Here is a 21,324-nt window from a genome sequence, read left to right as displayed (position 1 = left end):
GATATGTATGGAGAAAAAACTACATCTCCTAACAGTAGTAAATTTTACCTCAAGAAAGGTATGTTCTTGCTACAGAGTCTAATAAATGAAAATATTTATATAAAATATAAAAATATTAAAGATCTGAGTTTAAACCCATGCTAAAATTCATCTGGGATCTTAAGAGACCCCAGACAGCCAAAACAATCTTTAAAAAGAAAAATAAAGTTGGAGGACTCACATCTCCTGATTTCAAAACTGACTACAAAGCTACAGTAATTAAAACAGTATGGTGCTGGCATAAGACAGACATTCTGACCAATGGAATAAACAGCCCAGAAATAAACCATCATATGCACTCAAATGATTATCAACAAGGGTGCCAAGACCACTCAGTGGGGAAAGGGCAGTCTCTCCAACAACCGGTGGTGGGACAATGGATATCCACGTGCAAAAGAATGAAGTTGGACCCTTACATTACACCATATACAAAAATTAACTCAAAACGGCTGAATGTCCTAAATGTAAGAGCCAGAACTATAAAACTCTTAGAAGAAAATATAGGGAGCAAGCTCCATGACACTGGATTTGGCAGTGATTTCTTAGACACCAAAAGCAAAAGCAACAACAACAAAATAGTCCAACAAAAATTGGACTTCATCAAAATTAATAATATATAAAGTACACCTACAACAAAACAACAAAAACTCAATTCAAAAATGGGCAAAGGACCTGAAAAGACAATTTTCCAAAACAAGATACACAAACAGCTAATAAGCACATGAAAAAGGAAACGATCAACATAATTAATCATTAGGGCAATGAAAAATCAAAACCACAGTGACATACCACTTCACACCCATCCAGATGGCTATTATCAAAAAACAAAATAACTACTGGCAAGGGTGTGGAGAAACTAACTGATGTGCACTGCCTTACTTTTCCTTGGACAATTTATACTACACTGATAGTCAGCAAGTCATCTGCATGTTTATATATTTACTTATTCATTTAACAAACACTTACATAAATAACTTTACTTATTTTTACTTTACTACTTCCTGTTCTCCTATGCCTCCTCTCCCTCTATGTTACTCCTCTACAAAGCATCTTCAAAAACAACCTAAGACCCCAATCTTTTGACCTATAACACAATATGCCCACAGAGTACAACACGTGCACAGCCCCAATCAACGGGTTGCATTTCCCACTATCATTCTGTTAAAGTAATATGAAATTCCTGTTACTACATAAATCAAAAGTCAACTCTAAAAACTCATAAAATAATTATTTCAATTGGAAAATTATTATTTATTCCCCTTTTCCTCCACAGTTCTCCTTGAGTTATTTTACTGGTCTCTGTGCCCCAGAGAATAATCAGGGAAAAAGAATGAAAGCATGGTATTACCAAACATGCTTATCACTCTAGAAAAATATACGGTGGAAGAAGAGGTTAAAATGATTTGCTGAAAGGGACTCTGGTGTGAAACAACAATTGGCTTACTGTGTGAGAGGCCTTCTTGTATTTTACTGTCATCACACATTTTTTGAGTGGGAAATATCACCTTACATTTAGTACTAATTTTTATTGCCATTCTTTCTACAAAGCCTGTGAACAGAATGGAATGAGAAAATAATATACAGATAAATAAGAAATAAACTTTAAGTATGATTAATGTTAAGTATGTAAGCTAAATTTCTAATACATTTTTCAAAAGTTTCCACAGAGTGTAAGTAAATCTCCACATGGACACTCTCATGTTTCTACATTGCTCAGCAACCTCACAAGGCGTCAGCGACTGAAAGGAGCAAGTCCCAAGTCCCATTAATTAATCACAAAGGAGATAAAAAATATGACTAATGTATTTCAACCCATTTGTTTACCATACTGTGACTATTAAAATATCAATCATTGCTAATCCCAGTTTGGATGGCAAAATATAGAAATTCTTTCATCCCATAAATCATGTTTGTGCACAGTTTTACCAAGAGAAAATTATTTTAACGAAAAGGAATAATGTCTAAATTTTACCTTGCCATGCATACTTCTTCCCATTCAAATCAACAGCAAAGTCTTCCGGGTAGAAGTCAATTATACTAGAATCCTATACCAGGAACACAAGTAAAGATTCAAAAAGTGAAGTCACATATTTCTGTTACAAAGAATTTGATATAACATTTGATCACGTTATCATGCCTGATAAGAAAATGAGCATCTTTTCCTTTTAAAAATGGTATTCCTTGGGCTTCCCTGGTGGCGCAGTGGTTGAGAGTCCGCCTGCCGATGCAGGGGATACGGGTTTGTGCCCCGGTCCAGGAAGATCCCACATGCCGCGGAGCGGCTGGGCCCGTGAGCCGTGGCCGCTGAGCCTGCGCGTCCGGAGCCTGTGCTCCGCAATGGGACAGGCCACAACAGTGAAAGGCCTGCGTACCACAAAAAAAAAAAAAAGTATTCTTTAAATTGCAGGTCTAGTGAAACAAAATGAACTATTACATACATTTTTTTAAATAAATTTATTTATTTTTGGCTGTGTTGGGTCTTCGTTGCTGCACACGGGCTTTCTCTAGTTGCGGCGAGCAGGGGCTACTCTTCTTTGCGGTGCACGGTCTTCTCACTGTGGTGGCTCCTCTTGTTGTGGAGCACGGGCTCTAGAGCGCAGGCTCGGTAGCTGTGGCGCACGGGCTTCGTTGCTCCGTGGCATGTGGGGTCTTCCCGGACCAGGGCTCAAACCCATGTCCGCTGCATTGGCAGGCGGATTCTTAACCACTGTGCCACCAGGGAAGCCCCAACAATTATATTTTAAAAGATGAAAAAAAAGGCATTATTATAGAGGAATTTTAAAGCAGACAGCTGTGGACCCAGCATAGAGTGAAGAGCTTACTGACAACCCCACCTCCCAGCTGGGTCTCACTCCTCGCCCACAAAACCAGCTGGGAGGGGATTTCAAGTGGGCCAGCCTTAGCTCTAGCAGCCACCACACAGGCTGGAACAGCCAAAAATAATGGCTTACATACAGGTAGGCTGAGAATAAAAAAACTGTTCTAAGAATTTCTCCCAAACACACACGATTTTTTTTTTTACTAAGTTGGGTCCTGATGGCCAAGGAAAGCAGAAAAAAAACGAAGTGGTGAAAAATACACGAACTCAAATACTTTTACTTTTTTTTCTGCACTTTGCTCTCTTAACTATGAGACGCAAGACGAATTGTGGCTAATGTTGGTAAAATGTACGACAAAAACCCAGTTACCAACACACTCAAAATACTAAAAGACTCACGGGATCACTCATGAGCTTCCGCCATGATGGAGGTAGAAAGTTACCACTTGCAGCTGGAAAAACCCCCATAAGTTGTTCCAGTGGTTTAAACTGTAAAAAAGAAGAAAAAAAAAAAACTTTAACATACAACACACAGTTTTTATCTAAGCCAAAATTCTGCAAATTTTATGGCTCTAAATAGTTAAGCTTACCGGTTTCGTACCCTTCTCAAAATCAGAAGCCATATCTGCAATACCTTCAAAGTCTGAAGCGAACGGTGCATAATGGAATGGATAATACCACTTCCAGGAGGCACAACCCTGGAATCATTAAAAATAGCAAACCCAAAAATCTATGTTAATGATATACACAGAAAAAAACAAATAAAAATTAAGACTATTAACCTATATATTCTATTTATAAAACAGGACTTCTAGTTTATATTCCATGCATTAAGTTTTTCCATGAGTCCTGTTATTTTGATTAAATCTGAACTTTTTACTTCGTATCAATGGCCCCTTGATTTAAATAATACTGCAAAACACCTTTAATAATCAGTAGTTAATACCAAACTTTATATTCACAAACACAATTTGGTGACGATTTTTATTCTTATAATGTGTTTGGTGGCATTTCTTTCAACTCTAGAGCTGCCATCATCAAATAAAATGAAGAGCAGTTGCAGCTGACACTTACTGTGCCTACAGGTGAGGAAGGGACATCACTGTGACTGAGAGTAAAACAGGCAAAAGCTTCATCTTACTATTCCCTATATTTTCAGGGAAAATTTTCTCTTTATTATAAAAATATTTAAGTAAGCCCATCAAAACGGAAACAAGTTATACGCATAGAAAAAAGAAGTCCTCTGATATATGTTTCGACTCTGTGCCTGGTGAATTAAAATCTTGGTAGGAGTAAAACATGAAATTAAAATATTTTATAGTTGATACTCAGCACATTAAATTACTTTCTACTTACTAATTTCAGATCACACCAAACTGAACTTGCTTCACTCTCCGAGCCCAAAACCAGATATTAGCTATCTGTGTTACAATCCCCATGTCTACCTAACCTCTCAACAATCTGACATCCCAATTATCAAAGGCTTTAAGTCAGATACAGATGACTCCAATTAGAAAGCACTCCAAGTAACATCACTACCTTATACGGAGGAAATGGTATCATTCAAATTCCTTTCAAATTCTTACTAGTATTTTCCAGGCTTTGTCCTTTGTTCAGTCATTTAGTGACTATCTATTAGTTCCTCACTTATTTTTTAAATTAAACACACACTACACTTTAGTCATTTGAAAGACAAAGTATACTCAACCATACTCCCTGGTGTTGAAATCTTTTGACACAACAAAAAAAATAGCTTTGTTTATATATTAACACCTAAGGAGCTTTAGAAACAAGTATCATTCAAAGTAATGAATTTCTAAATAGTAAGCTTAAAGAAAAGTCTAGGTTTAATCTCAGAATAGAGCTCAATAATACACATTATTATAGAAATTATGATCCTAAAATGACTAACTAGAGGTTTAGAGGGAAATATTCTCTTTGTACCTGGTAATAATATCGAAGAACCCAGCAGAGTCCTTCAACGTAAGACTGCACAACTTTACGTCGGAATTTCTCATCAGCTGCATCAACATCAAATTTGTTCTTGTAGTACCGCTGTTTCCAACCAGCTTCCCATAACCTACAAACCAGGCAAAGCCAGTGTATGCTGAATTATTATGGCAACTGTCTACCTGTTTATCGCCAAATCAATTTATATTTAATGTCCAGGTGAAATGTAACTGAGTTAAACAGTAATGCGAACAAACATGGTTTCATTTAACTATTTCTAAAAAGTCCACTTTCACAGGATTTATTACCAACTTAAAGATAGTTAAACATCAAAAACTCAAACACTGATTCCAGTAAGATCATTATAAAACTACATTTAAAAAAAGAATAATCACTTATGCTAATAAAGTAGATACAGAACACTTGTTTGCTCAAATTTTCATACTGTTTTACATGCTTTTTGATTGCGGAATAATTCTAAAACTACATTTTTTTTTTTTTTCGGTATGCGGGCCTCTCCTGTTGCGGAGCACAGGCTCCAGACGCACAGGCTCAGCGGCCATGGCTCACGGGCCCAGCCGCTCCGCGGCATGTGGGATCTTCCCAGACCGGGGCACGAACCCGTGTCCCCTGCATCGGCAGGTGGACTCTCAACCACTGCGCCACCAGGGAAGCCCACTACATTTTTTTTTTTGATTAACTTTTTGGCTGCATTGGGTCTTCAGTGCTGCGCGCGAGCTTTCTCTAGCTGCGGCACGTGAGCTTCTCATTGCAGTGGCTTCTCTTGTTGCGGAGCACAGGCTCTAGAGCTCGCAGGCTTCAGCAGTTGCGGCACGTGGGCTCAGTAGTTCTGGCTCACGGGCTCTAGAGCGCAGGCTCAGTAGTTGTGGCGCACAGGCTTATTAGCTGCTCCGCGGCATGTGGGATCTTCCCAAACCAGGGATTGAACCCGTGTCCCCTGCATTGGCAGGCGGATTCTTAACCACTGCGCCACCACGGAAGTCCCTAAAGCTACACTTTAAAATTTGCTGAAGATATTTTTATATAGTTCAAGTTCCTCAGTTTGTTAAAATATATTTAAACTATACAGAGAAAGTCAATTAAATTACTTAAAAAAAAAGACTTGCATGGGTAATTCTTTTAAAGGTAAAAAGTGATTTATAAAATAATAATCTAGAAACCAGGCAGAAATTATGCATATACCTAACCTACTCTCCCTATGCTTGGGCCTCTTTGAGCTAAGAGTTGAAGGGAAGGACACGCATGCACATGTGCACACGTATGTACGTATGTATATTCTGGTAAAACTTAGAAGCAGGTCAATTAACTCACTAAGTTATCATTAATCACTGAAAGTACAATGTGAAGAACCACAAAGTACTCATTTCTCATTCTCCAAGAGATTAAAACATTTTCTTGAAGGAACACAAAGAAGGCAAAAAAATTTTTTTTTAATCAGGACAGATCAAGAACATCAAGATGATTCTACAGTAAGGCCATTTTCTACCATGTGCCAGATCTTACAAATTAACTGCAGTCATGTTTCAGAATACAGGTATGCCCTGCTTTTCAAAAGTTCACTTTACACCACTTTGCTTTTACAAAAGACCCCCATTAATACCTGTTTTCTCTAATAGAAAGAAATGCAGAGATTTCGCTTTAAAAAAAAAAAAAAAGGCAGAAAGTGGGAATCTCGTTTAGCACGTTTGTTTTCAGCGTGCACCCCAGGAGCAGGAGTGGCCCCGCCAGCCCCTTCCCCAGGAATCACACTCAGCTCTTAACATCCGCCGCCAGAGCTGTGAGCTGTGTCTGTGAGCATCTGAGCTTTATCTCCATTTATTTTGTGCAGCAAGATGTGACCTAAGGTAACTGCTTCTTTACGCCATTTCGGCTCTGAAAGGTTTCATAGGCCCCATCCACTTTCGAATACTGGGGAAAACCCGCACACATTACCAATTTTAATTTCCCGCATACACAAAGGATTCACAGAACATCAATCAGGAGAACTATCCTCTATCCATAATGTGGATTATCACCATTTTACAGAAAATATGAACAAAATAAATGTTAAGAATCCCAAGCATTTCTTGAGAAGCATTTCTACCTTGATTATCCCCAGCACCTGAATTAAATAATAAAGTACTAAATAAATCAAGTTTACTATTAAGCTAGTATTGATCATGATGACCTCATAGTAAAACAAAAGACATTCTAAGAGGAAATCCATTGTTATAGAAGCAGAGGATAAAAACTCAGGTCAGGTAAATGTTTGATGACCAGTCATCACCGATATTAGAATCTAACATCAAAGAACATTTCTAATCATAAATGTAAACACACCACCCACATCCTATATAAGAAGCACGAGATATGGACCACCATTGTTTGCTTAAGTTCGAACTATATCATTTTTGCTAAATTCTTAATGAGTTACATTTATTAAGATTGTTGGCCTTTTGCACTTGGAGCCCAGGATTCAAACCTAGATTTAAACACAGCAGAGGCTGTTAATCTTATTATATGATGATCTCCAACTTCTGGACAAATTAAAGAATCAAAGTTTCCCATTATAAATGTTAAGTATGGGACTTCCCTGGTGGCACAGTGGTTAAGAATCCGCCTGCCAATGCAGGGGACTCGGGTTCGAGCCCCGGTCTGGAAAGATCCCACATGCCATGGAGCAACTAAGCCCGTGTGCCACAACTGCTGAGCCTGAGCTCTAGAGCCCGCGAGCCACAACTACTGAAGCCCACGGGCCTAGAGCCCGTGCTCTGCAACAAAGAGAAGCCACCGCGATGAGAAGCCTGCACACCACAACTAGAGAAAGCCCATGTGCAGCAACGAAGACCCAATGCAGCCAAAAATAAATAAATTCATTCATTCATTTATTAAAAAAATAAATGTTAAGTATACAGCTACAGGTAAACTTCTCTGTCATGAAATATAACTACGCATATACAAGCCTGTGGTTTTTAAAAATATACAGATTTATTTCTTAACCAAATAAGTTCTACATATTTCATCTTGAGGAAGAAACTTTTCAACTAAGAAGATTAAAGCAAACCATATCAAGTATCCAAGTGTAACTGAACTTTCTGGGTTAAGCAGCTTGAAAATGTAATCTCCACACAGTGACCTTCAGATCACACAGTCAGAGCTGAACACCTCATGCCTAGCCCATCTAGCGCCTGCTCTCAGAGGGAAAAGTGGCTTGGAGGACGAAAACCTGCATACTCATCTAGATACGTAGGTTTCACAGCTATAGCTTACACATCTCACTGGAATTTACTGACTATTCTAACCCTGCACATTAATTACTGGTGGATAAAAAGACCACAGGCAAGCATCTGAAGGCACTGCTGCCCTGAGCTAATAGCTGTAATTAGACCGCCTCTATTTCGGCAATTTGCTAACAAAGTGCGACCAACGAATGGCTTTACCTGACGTTATCCTCTGGCTCGGGTTCACTGTCACTGTCTTCCGCTTTTCGCTTAATTCCTCCTCTCGGAGACGGGGAGCCATCAGAAATGAAACTCGCATTAGGAGACACTGAAGGACTCTGCAGACAATTATGACAGTAGAGAGGAAGGACTTAATTATTCATTTCACATAAGAAGTTACATCCAACTGCTACTACCACCATGATTCACGGTAATACAGTTTTTAAGGCTGTTAAATAGATATTGGTAAACATGTTTAGAAAGCACAAAGACTGATCTTGGCCTATTGCACTTCCCCAAAAAAGAGTAATATGGTACCAAGCTTCCTATGCTTAAACTCGGAAGAATCTGAACATTCTTAGAGTAAAAACTGCTTCAGAAGAAAAAAGAAAAATTTAATTTTATAAATTTTAAAAATTAACTTAAATATTTATTTTCTTTGGTGATTCGCTGATCTTATGAATTCACGATAACTTTCCACCAATCAAACAGTAAAGGGGGAAAAAGATAAATAAATAAATTAGTAATACATAAAATAGTCAAGCTGGTGAAAATGAAGTTAAATGGTATGTGTTCAACCTAGTATAACCACTCCGGAAAGCAACAGTTTAGTAATAAGACTCTGCCAGATAACTGTTAAATTATTTTACAAACACTATTTTAAAATTCAATGTACAAATAAAAATCTATGGGTCATCTTAGAAAAATGCACATCTTATTAGTATTTCAAAGACTTGGATACCACTTTAAATTCAGTATTATCTCTTCCCTTTGTACTTAACTCAATGAAGATAGGCACACCCTACAGTATTTTAATTTTAACTATAAAATTAAAGTCTTCTGCAACTTTAGTTTTATGTTAAATGACCAAAAACATAAGTGGCAAAAAAGGTTTTCATAGTAAAAGTTTTGTTCTATTATTCACAATGTATTAGATATTTTGAGTAAACTGAATTTTTTAAATTGAGAGCTCAGGAGGCTATTTCGTTGACACTATAATTAGCATAAAGGTAGTTCATACCACAGGCTAAGAAAGTTTGTTACAACAAAGTAAAATTATATTTCACATAGAGCTTATAATACTTTCCTTTTAAAAATGTATAGTATCAATTTTACTCATGATACTGTATGGCCAATACTGTCCAAAACCCCTCACAAAACCTAGTAAAAAAAATAAACCCAGGAAGGCACTGTTGCACTGGGAAAATGAGACGGGTATTTTCAGTCAGACAGACCTGAGTTTGAAATACCAAACTAGCCTTTCTCGGTGTATGGCCTTGGGCAATTTATTTAACCTGTCAGCCTCAACTTGAAATGGGGAATGCTACTGTTCTCTATCTTCACAGATTACTGCAGGGATTAAACGAAACACCACATGTGAAAGATCAATAGCACACCTGACTCACTAAGTCATCACTTTCATTTTTAAACCCCACGCTAATCCATTTGGATTAAATTATGAGAGGAAGTTGGGTAAAAAGCAAACTTTCCCAAATTGACAAAATATAAATTCCATCTTTAGATAACAAAAATAATACACCTTCAAGGAAAACACGAAAGACGGGTGTCTGCTCTTTAATGCTAACCCCCCCCACTGCTCTTTTCTCCTCTCCCTCTGCGGACAAAAGGATTCCTTCCTAAACATACCAGATTCATAACAAGTCATAAATTTTTTTTTAAAAGCTGTTTTGTAATCATATTCTGTTAATTGAGAATGGCTGCACATACAATGAAACCATACTTCAGAATGCAAAAATTAAAAACACATATTTATGAAGAAACAGAAACCGTCTGATAAAACACTGACAATGTTGACCGTCAGCAGACATTGGTCAAGTACTGCAGACTAACATGCCCAAACAGCTCAAAAAATCAATAAACAAAAACACACCAAAAGAGCAAAAATCCGTAACTTTAAAGGCCATCTTTAAATGAACTGTTAATATGGCTTCATGATTACTTTAACTTCAGAACATTCCAGATGAAAATCCCACTTTGCAAAGACTCCAAAAGAAATAAATATGTCAAGAGGAATTAATACAGGATCAAATAAGCAACGTAAACACCAACCTCCCCACTCTCACTCCCATGGGAGACGTTACTATTCAACAGTGGTTCTGGTTCTGTGGAGCCTGACTGTAATATTGCAATCCGTCTCAGGGCAATCACAGGTGACAAAGTTTAAACCGACTGCCTCCCTGACATTAAGAAAAAAGCACTGTATCGTATCATCAATATGGTGTTTGAGAATGCCAGTCACTTTCAGTTCCACTCTGTGGGGACTGTAGTCACTATGATCTTAAATGATGGACATCAGCTTTGTCTGTTCTACTCAAGTGTCTCACTGCAATCCCTTTCACTGACCCTCCACATCTCACTCCGTATAAGAAAAAAAAAATCAAAAAGGATACATGTACATGTATACGTCTGGCCAAAACGTTTGTTGGTCTTTTTCCATTAAGATGGCTCTAGTGGCACTTAGCTGTCTTTAACTTCATTTGAAACAATTTTCTTTTCTTTTTTTTGGCTATGTTGGGTCTTTGTTGCTGCACGCAGCTTTCTCTAGTTGAGGTGAGTGGGGGCTACTCTTCTTTGCGGTGCGTGGGCTTCTCATTGCAGTGGCTTCTCTTGTTGCGGAGCACAGGCTCCAGGCACGTGGGCTTCAGTAGTTGCAGCACGCAGGCCCCAGAGCGTGTGGTCTTCAACAGTTGTGGCATGTGAGCTCAGTAGTTGCACCTTGTGGGCTCTAGAGTGTGGGATCAGTAGTTGTGGCGCACAGGCTTAGCTGCCCCGCAGCATGTGGCATCTTCCTAGACCAGGGATCGAACCCATGTCCCCTGCACTGGCAAGCAGATTCTTAACCACTGGACCACCAGGGAAGTCCGAAACAATTTTCTTAGACTGTATTGTGACAGCTGTCACATCAGTGTGCATTTTAAAAAAAACATCAAGATTGGAGAATTTTTGTGTAGCCATTTTAATATTGAAGATGGAAGAAAAAAAGCAACATTTTTGGCATATTACACTTTATTATTTCAAGAAAGGTAAAAACACAACTGAAACGCAAAAAAAGATTTGTGCAGTGTATGGAGAAGGTGCCGTGACTGATCGAATGTGTCAAAAGTGGTTTGCGAAGTTTCATGCTGGAGATTTCTCGCTGGATGATGCTCCACAGTCGGGTAGACCAGTTGAAGTTGTTAGCAATCAAATCGAGACATTAACTGAGAACAATCAATGTTATACCACACGGGAGATAGCCAACATACTCAAAATATCCAAATCAAGCGTTGAAAATCATTTGCACCAGCTTGGTTATGTGAATTGCTTTGATGTTTGGGTTCCACATAAATTAAGTGAAAAAAACCTTCTTGACTGTATTTCCACATGTGATTCTCCACTGAAACGTGAGGAAAATGTTCCGTTTTTAAAACAAATCGTGATGGGCGATGAAAAGTGGACACTGTACAATAACGTGGAACGGAAGAGACTGTGGCGCAAGTGAAATGAACCACCACCAACCACACCAAAGGCCAGTCTTCATCCAAAGAAGGTGATGTTGTGTATGTGGTGGGATTGGAAGGGAGTCCTCTATTATGAGCTCCTTCCGGAAAATCAAACGATTAATTCCAACATATACTGGTCCCAATTAGACCAAATGAAAGCAGCACTCGACGAAAAGTGTCTGGAAAACAGACAGAAAACGCATAATCTTCCATCAGGATAATGCAAGGCCGCATGTTTCTTTGATGACCAGGCAAAAACTGTTACAACTTGGCTGGGAAGTTCTGAGTCATCCGCTCTCTTCACCAGACATTGCACCTGTGGATTTCCATTTATTTTGGTCTTTACAAAATTCTCTTAATGGAAAAAATTTCAATTCCCCAGAAGGCTATAAAAGGCACCTGGAACAGTTCTTTGCTCAAAAAGATAAAAAGTTTTGGGAAGATGGAATTATAAAGTTGCCTGAAAAATGGCAGAAGGTAGTGGAACAAAAGGGTGAATACGTTGCTCAATAAAGTTCTTGGTGAAAATTAAAAATGTGCTTTTATTTTTACTTAAAAACCAAAGGAACTTTTTGGCCAACTATATATAAGTGAATCATTTTGCTCTACACCTGAAACTAACAGAACATTGGTTTTTTTGTTTTGTTTTGTTTTTTGTTTTTTAATTAATTTATTTTGGCTGCATTGGGTATTCATTGCTGTATGCGGGTTTTCTCTGGTTGCGTCGAGCAGGGGCCACTCTTTGTTCCGGTGCGCAGGCTTCTCATTGCAGTGGCTTCTCTTGTGGAGCGCGGGCTTCAGTAATTGCAGCACGTGGGCTCTGCAGTTGTGACTCGGGGGCTCTAGAGCACAGGCTCAGCCATTGTGGTGCACGGGCTTAGTTGCTCCGCGGCATATGGGATCTTCTGGGATCAGGGCTCGAACCCGTGTCCCCTGCATTGGTAGGTGGATTCTTAACCACTGTGCCACCGGGGAAGTCCCAGAACACTGTTAATCAACTATACTCCAGTATAAAATAAAAATTAAAAAAAGAAAAAGAAAACAAAAATCAAACAACAACAAAAAAACACAATAGAAAGGCAGGCTTCTTCTCTTGGGAGATGCAAAACCTCATTTCTCAAATTCCAAATCTAAGGTCCTAAAACTTCTAATTGTGAATTTATGGGAATATAAATTCAATCAGTCTCTTGATATGGCAAAAATTCCACATATAGGATTGCCCTATAATAAGGAATTTTATCATCAATAGGATAATAGAAAAATAAAACTTAAATATCCAAACTTATGCAATTTCCTTGCATCTATCATAGTAAAAGTTTACACAGTATCTTTTCTCCCTTTACAAAACTCTCTCTCTCTCATGCCTACTAGCCTGAAATAAGCAATAGCTTTATCTCCTGTATGCGTGTGTTAGTTCATGGTCTATTCCCTCACCCCTGCTTGCTGTCTTGCCATGTGCTCTGAGCTCTTGGTCTTTTGTCAATACAACAGGAAGCTAATGGACAGAGTAAAGCCTTGCTGGCTGAAACGATCTGCTCATGCAGTTTGGATTACAAAGTTCAAATAAAGAGGGATACCATGAGGCAAATCCATTCTGAGTTCGGTAGTGAGAGCTACCTTAAAACACATACTCGGATCTATTCTATGACTGAGTTGGAGAGTGAAACTGAGGCAGTTAAGGAGTACTTGTATTTAACAGACTGAGGAATACCATTCTGCAAAATGCCCATAACTGATCCCTGGAAGGAAAGGGGAAATTAGGCAGCAAAACCCTCCCTTGTCTCTCACGCCAGAGACGTGAGACATTTGGATGTCCCCTCATGCTTCTAGTACCATCACCACTGTACCTTCGGGGGAAGAGGGAAGCACTGTGGCCCATGTGCATTACAGAGACACTACAGCCACTTAGCCATCTGTATTTACATGCATTTTCTTTCTTTTCACATCATTTAGATATTTTCATATTGATAAAGAATTTGATAGAATTAAAAATATCTCTCAAGGCAAAAGAAATTGAGAAAAACTATAAAACAAAACAACCCCAGGCTAAATGATCAAATTCACACACAACTACAGGGGCATCTGTTAAGTCACCACCCTTCAAAGCTACATGAAAGTGAGTCACTTACAGAGTTATTCTGCATCCTCATTTCATAGGCTGCTTGTCTCGGATTATGCGCTACTTGAGATCCTGGTGAGTTTCTTGAACCAAGGGCATGAGGGGTTAATATTCCACCAGGAGAGAAAGATGGTTGATCTCTCTAACATGGAAATAAATGAATGTAGAAATTAAAATTAAATCACAACACAGTTAGATGACAGGAAGAAAAGAGGGCTATAGAAAGACTCCCCACTGTAAGCACTTAAAAGACGAAATGGATTTCTGTTAACATTACAGGGTTGTCTACACTTTGATATAATGGTAACTTACCCTGTAAACCACCGTTTGTAATAGTAACTCTGCTCTAAAAGTACACAGAATCCACTGTTCTGGTATATACACGTGGAGTCTGAGAATGCCCGTCACTTGCAGTTCCACCCTGTGGAACTATTCAAGTCTCATTAGGCTGTTCTACTACGTTTACTTACAATTTCTGAACACATTCAAGACATAATTTTAGGCAAACAAAAATAACAAATAATAAATAACTATAACATTTATCTTAATGGTAAAAAAAAATAAGTCAAGAGTTTGATTTCTACTCAGGAAATACAGCTTTTTTTTACCCTTCACCTTGCTAGAATTTAACTCTTTATTGCCAATTAATTACAGCTATCACTATAGCTATACTAGGTGACGGTTGTGGCTGACTGATAAAACAGATGTTTTAAAAACAGACACTGACTGAAAGGAAATAATAATATATGGTACAAACTATTATATATAAAATAAATAAGCTACAAGGATATATTGTACAACACAGGGAATTGGCCAATATTTTATAATAACTGTAAATAGAATATAACCTTTAAAAAGTGTGAATCACTATTATATATACTATACTGTACATAATATACTCTAATCACCTGATTATATAATATTATACATCAAATATACCTCAATTTTTAAAATTAATTAACAAAAAGGAAAAAAAATAAAGTAGAAACCAAATATGCTCCTCCCAATCTAAGTGGTTTGCAACTACCTGCAACAATAAATCACTCTTCTCCCTTCTAGGTTCCTGAAATTGCTCAAATCCAATAAAATATGATAATAAGAGGCAGTCCCTCAACTCCATGAATTTAAAATCCAGGAAGGAAGACAAGATTCACCAGAGATAAAGGAAAGGACTGCTCAACCTGGACCACAAGCAGAGGCAACAAGGGAGGCCGTGGAGAAGGCAAGGTGTGCGGGGCTTGGAGTAGGAACCTTCTGGAGGAGCCAAAGGGGGGGCAAGGCTCTGGGTCAGGAGCAACATGGTGTATTTAGAGGACAGCAGGGGAAGAGCTGGCGGCCGGAAATCAACCAGACCATGGTGCGCTCTGCAAGGCAGACTGAGAGAGAACTGGATTCTGAGGGGACTAAGGAGTCACTGGTGATTTCCAAGCAGAGAAACAACAAAGCTATGGGTATCTTGTTCTAGGAAGATTAACCTGACAAAGATATAGACAGAGTATAGTGACTTGTAAGGGGAAACAAAGGGTTGACTGCTTTTATTACAAAAACAATATGATTATTGTAAAAAAAACCTCTTAAACAGCTAAATGCAACCTGCCCCCTCCTGCCCATCAAGTGTTTCCCTTCAGACTCCAGAGAGCTTAGAAAGGACTTCTTTAAAATCAATACCAGGCAGGAAGGCAGCTGGGTGGGCGCCACGTCCCTAACCAACTCCCAGCCGGTAAGGAATAAAGAGCTATTGTAATGAACATCTTCCTCCCAAATCGTAAACTGATACCATTGCCAGTCTTATGATATTAGCTAAAACTCACCTTCATTCTCTTTCTTTTTTCTTTCTGTCGTCTTCTAAAACTGTCCTAAAAGTATAAAATCCACATATTCTGTCAAATAATTACACAAAAATGTAAGAGTTAAACATTACCAGGAATGATTCGGGAGACAATTAAAGTTTTAAAGGAAGACCCCAGAAACCTAGGTACATAATTAAACCAGGCAATGCACTGTATGTTCAAAGTGCTGCTTATCAGAACTGCAGGTGGATAGAGAGCATTCTAAATTGAGTTTAGATACAATTTAAAATGTTCCTCAAATTTTTTTTCAGGCAGTTTTTAACATCATTTCAGGAAAGAATGCAAGAGTCATGACAAGGACCCTTGGTTTTTCCCTGGAGTGAACAGGCTGCCAATAATGGAGAAGATACACATAAGTAAGAAAACAATTCTTTACGTTGTAGCTGAAGATAGTTAATAATGAAGATGACAATTAAAAAATATCAACACGACAATTTAATAATGGGCCTCTATTACCTAAAAAGGGCTGGACAGTTTCTAACGCTGTCACATGTGGGGCACAAGTGGGTAAAGAGAGCAGTGGGGTTCTATGCAAACACTACCCACCAAGATTGCAACAAGTCGACCTAATGAAAGAAGGAAGAAAATTCAGATGTCTCTACTGCTTATTTTGGGCCAGTTAAATTCACAGGAAAGTGTCCAGTCTGCCTTGATTCTTCCCTCCACTCATTTTCAAAATGTAGCCATGGTTTCAACTAGACAGGATTTAGGGTTGACCTTGCTCCCCACCAAGTGAGCCATTCAAAGGCCCCCTTTCCCCAGAAAGCACTCCTCCCACACCTGCATTTCTGTTGAGTGTCCAGGCACTGAAACGACAGCTAAGGTGACCACGGCAGGTACTACACTGACTGTCACCCTACTCGCAGCACTTCCACCCCTCCAAGGAGTACTGCCACCCGCAACAGGACACCTAACGAGATGTGAGCTTTGTGCTTTCTGCAGGAGGGGCTGAATGCTGGATACATGGGGACCTACTCCTGAAAACCTCCTAAGACGTGAACACCACCCACTTCTCTGATGAAGCTTTACCCCTGTCATTAAGGAAACGTCTCTTATCTGACCACGACTCCTCCTTCTGGAATGGTGCCCTCTGCACTGGGCTGCCAGGACACCACACTCACCTTGTTCTTTCACTCCTGCTGCTGCCTTCACTCAACAGCCTCCCAACCCCCACACTGTCCCTGTAACGCTGGAGCCCCTCCGGGCCCGATACTTGGACCTCCCCGCTTCCCTGCGCTCACAGAAGGAATCCTCTCGTCTCATGACTCTCCAGCCAGAGCCTCTCCCAACTCAACACCTCCACCCTCACGTCTCAAGCGTGACGTGTCCAAAACAGAACGCCACCCCCAGCCCTGCACCTCCCAATCTTCTCATCACAGCTGCTCAGACCAGACCGTCTTTCATCTGCTCAGAAAAAAGGCCTTAGAGTCATTCTTGACACCTTTCCTTCTCTCACACCTAGGATTTCATCCCCCATTGGTTCCTGCTTCAACATACGTTCAGAATCCAGCCACCTATTCTCACCTTCACTGCCACCATGCTGGCTCCCCTGGATTATTGCAAAGGAGCCTCTTAACTGGGCTCGCTGCTTCTGCCTTTACCTCCACAGAGCAGCTACAGTGATGGCTTTACAGTACGTGTCAGGTCTTTGTCACTTTTATGCTTAAATGATGCGGACTGAAAGCTGAAGTCCTGTCAATGACCTAGAGGGCGCTACCAGATCCATCATCCTTCTGACCTCTTCTCCTACTCGCTCCCCTTTGCTTCCTCGGCTCCCCCCACAGCGGCTCCTGGCTCCTCACTGTCCTAAACATCCTGTGTACGCTCCTGCCCTAGAGCCTTCGCACGGACTATTCCCTGTCTGAAATGCTCTTTCTGCACACATCTGCATGGCTCACTCCCTCACATCCTTCAGGTCTTTCCTCAAAGCCATCCGTCAGTGAGGCCTTCTCCAGCCACCTTTTCTAGGGTTGCAACCTCCCCAGACACTTCCTCCCCTGCTTTAGTTTCCTTCATGGCACTTAGCACTCTCTAACACCCTGCACACTACACTTCGTTTTTGTGTTGATTGTCCATTTCCCCCGGAAGAATGTTAGCTCCATGAGGTCAGAAATTTCGTGTGCTTTTTTGTTTCATTTTTTGTTGTATCAGTAACACTCAGACTACCACCTGGCACACGGTAAACAAGAAATATTTGCTTAATAAATGAACATTTGCAAGATGAAAGGCAAACATCAAAACTCATTAAATAAAAACTATACATTTCTGACCTAACTGTTCAATTTTAGTAACAAATATTGATTCCTATTCTACTATCTATTTTGTTATTTTTAAGGGAGGAGGCTACGTAAGCAGAACAAGTCCACCTGGACGGACCTTACTGATCTTTAATCTTTTTGTGGGCTATCAAGTCCTTTGGAAATCTGTCAAAAGCCGTGGACACACTTCCCTAGATACTTTTATATTGAATTTCCCAGATACTTCCCCACCAAGTGAGCCAGATACTTTTATATTGAATTTCCGAGGGTTCATTAATTTCCCCAATGCCCAACCATGCTAACAGACATCATATGATGTCAAGGACACCAAAAAAGATCCAAAGCTGTAAAATGCCCTCTCTGCCAGGCCAGCTGGAAACCACATGACACACTTAAATCTGAAGCACTTTGGAATCTAGCAAATCCTATACATCCCATTCTAATGCCAAATACCATCGATATTTAATAGTACAGAATCTGCTAAAGCCACATAAACGGACTTGTCTAACAGGAGATTGTTATACCAAGTAGTACACAGTATATATAGTTTATTTCTTAAGCACAATGGCGGCAGTTCAAGGGGAGCCACTGTAATTGCTGAAGACTTAGTTAAAAACGGCTGTTCTGGGAGACGTTTGATATCCCGAAGTTAGTTATTTGAATTTTACATGTGAAGATTATCAAATACCAAAGGCTTTGAAAGAATGCCTACAGTCCACTCACTGTTACACAAAATGGTACCCAAAGTTCTAAAGAAGAGGCCACTAGCTACAGTACACAAAATGGAAGAAAACATAAAATCCTGTCAGAGACAATGACATGTTCTAATCTGTTAGGAAATCGTGAAGCAAGGTAGTGACATTATGTTGCTATTTGTTCACAAGAGCCATATGACTTGCAGAAAATCAGTTTCTAAGGGATCTCCTCCGCTTTCTCTCTGCTCATTTTACCCACTGCTGGCCTCCCTGGCGACTCCCCACGGTCATCCTCCAGCCCACTCTGCCTCCAGGCTACTGCCCCTCCAGCCCTCAGCTCCCGAGGGCATCTCAAGCCCCGGCTGAAGACTAGGGGCCTGTCCATCCCGCTCTGACACCTCAGGCAGCACCGAAGGCTTCTCCTCTCTCTAGGGACCTCCTCCCCCGGCCCCGCCTTCTCCTTAAACGTCCACACTCCTCAAGGTTCCTGATGGAGGCACTTTCACGCTATCTGAGCTTCCAGGGACATCAAGTTCACACTCATGATGGGCGGTATCTCCCACATGCCAATGGTTCTCAAATCTCCTTTCAAAAGACTTATGATCTGCGCTCCACATATATCCATCTAATTGGTTCATGGACTTTTCTCCTCTCAGGTGTCCTGTGGCCCCTCAAACTCAGTACCTCCAAAATGAAACTCACTTCTACCTTATCCCCACCCCATCCTGCTCCACCCCTGGGGCTTGCTACCTTGGTGAATGGCACCAGCAAACTCCCAACTACCCCAGCCAGAAACCTGGACTTCTCACCTAAGCGCTCACCCTATCACAGGTAACTAATTCCCGAGTGCTTTGTGACTTTATTTCCTTTTTTTATGTCCACATTTCTTACACAGAGCTGCAACCACCTGCCTTGACTGATGTAATCCCACCCAGACCCCCTATACTCTGCCACCACAGTACAGAGTTCCTAGGTCCAGAGCATAAATAGTGCCTATAAAACACACTAGTTCGGGCCTCCCTGGTGGCGCAGTGGTTGAGAGTCCGCCTGCCGATGCAGGGGACACGGGTTCGTGCCCCGGTCCGGGAAGATCCCACATGCCGCGGAGCGGCTGGGCCCGTGAGCCATGGCCGCTGGGCCTGCGCATCCGGAGCCTGTGCTCCGCAACGGGAGAGGCCACAACGGTGAGAGGCCCGCATACCGCAAAAAAAAAAAAAAAAAAAACACACTAGTTCAATTCCAGCATTCTTCTAGCTTTGGAACCCTCATTTCATGTCCTATTGATTAGACAGGTGTTTGGATTTATACCTTAATTAAGATTAAGAGAGAAGAAATTACAATGCAACTCACACGGGGTGCAGTACATAGTTCCACACAGCAAGCATCACAGCCTTTATAAAATCATCAAAGCACTGACCACTCGTGATTACATTGGTGTTTGATACACTACAGTGATTTAACAGCGCACTCAAAGAGGTTAAAAGGACAATCACAGGATCATCACAGCCTATTAGAGACAGGAGCAATTTAGCTACTGCAATAGAAACACTTTACCTCATCATCCTTTCTCTTTTTAAAAATGCTATCCTCAACTTCACCAACTGCTAACATGATCATCTGTACTCTCTGCAGATTGACATAACCACTTTCTGTAAGGTAACCCTGTAAGTGATAAAATACATGTAAAATGATCTTCTTATAAAAGCAAATACTTGTTTTGAAATTATTCAAGAGTGAACTTACCCCAGTTTTGTGTACCACATTTTTGTATATGTTAACCAAACGGTCAATTGCACCTTCCCTGCCACCAGGAAACAAACATTATGTATTAGGACCAGTGTGCACTGTAAAGGCAAGAAGGCTAAAACAACAGTTTGAAGACTGACACAAAACACATACCTAATCTCTAAGGACGGCAGGTGTGGAAGGAAGTCGTTTCCCACAAAGAAGCACATGAAGACCCAGTCATCAATGCTCCTCTCAACATCAAATGTGAACGGCAGGCTGGCCATGGTGAGCTCTCTTTCCAAATACTGCAACCACGAAGGAACGTTGCCATTAAAGCCATGAAAAGGTGCCCTGGTTTAGTGGACCGATGCCAAGAGTCACTGCTACATACCTCACGAAGAACACTGAGACGAATGAAGATAAACTCTCCTTCTGCACAAGGAAGGCTGTCTGCCAGTTCATCGTGCTGCAACAAAGGGGATGAAGACTCAACACATCTACTCTGAACCCTGGAATTCTCTCCACCCACACAAACATTATGGCTTTTTCTAAAGCAAGACCCACTTTAAAATTACAAGTATTAAATAAAAAAGAACTCACCAAACCATCTTAAAAATAAAAATTACCCATAACCTCAATCAGACCTAGACCAGTGATTGGCCAATGTTTTTTGCGAAGGGCCAGACACTAAATATTTTAGCCTGGGGAGCGGGACGTATATGGTCTCTGCTGCATATTCTCATGTTCTGTTTTGTTTTTACAACTCTTGAAAAACCGAAAAAAACCCTCTTAGCTCATACGCCAAATCTGGAGAGCTGCAGTTCGCCAAACCCTGACCTTCATCCAACTAATGTTAACATTTTAATGTATATGCCTCATCCTTCTCTGTGAATACGTATACTTCTTACCTGTTTTTTTCACTCA

General features: G+C 40.3%; 1 protein-coding gene across 1 annotated transcript in view; it reads right to left on the bottom strand.

The window, feature by feature from the left end:
- The window catches only part of XRN2 (5'-3' exoribonuclease 2), a 78,627-nt gene that overhangs the window by 33,716 nt on the left and 23,587 nt on the right, over window positions 1-21,324 (bottom strand). Inside the window, exons 10-20 of the mRNA XM_082644911.1 lie at window positions 20,792-20,866; window positions 20,572-20,705; window positions 20,416-20,473; window positions 20,227-20,334; window positions 15,681-15,725; window positions 13,880-14,011; window positions 8,248-8,366; window positions 4,802-4,937; window positions 3,448-3,555; window positions 3,257-3,346; window positions 2,012-2,084 (exon numbers count right to left, since the gene is read on the bottom strand). Of these exons, the coding sequence (XP_082501037.1) occupies window positions 2,012-2,084; window positions 3,257-3,346; window positions 3,448-3,555; window positions 4,802-4,937; window positions 8,248-8,366; window positions 13,880-14,011; window positions 15,681-15,725; window positions 20,227-20,334; window positions 20,416-20,473; window positions 20,572-20,705; window positions 20,792-20,866 (1,078 nt within the window). The remainder of the gene's footprint in view (window positions 1-2,011; window positions 2,085-3,256; window positions 3,347-3,447; window positions 3,556-4,801; window positions 4,938-8,247; window positions 8,367-13,879; window positions 14,012-15,680; window positions 15,726-20,226; window positions 20,335-20,415; window positions 20,474-20,571; window positions 20,706-20,791; window positions 20,867-21,324) is intronic.

This window comes from Mesoplodon mirus (genome assembly GCF_964341445.2).
Source record: "Mesoplodon mirus genome assembly, chromosome: 15".
NCBI lineage: Eukaryota > Metazoa > Chordata > Mammalia > Artiodactyla > Ziphiidae > Mesoplodon > Mesoplodon mirus.
This window is presented reverse-complemented; position numbering and strand designations above follow the sequence as displayed.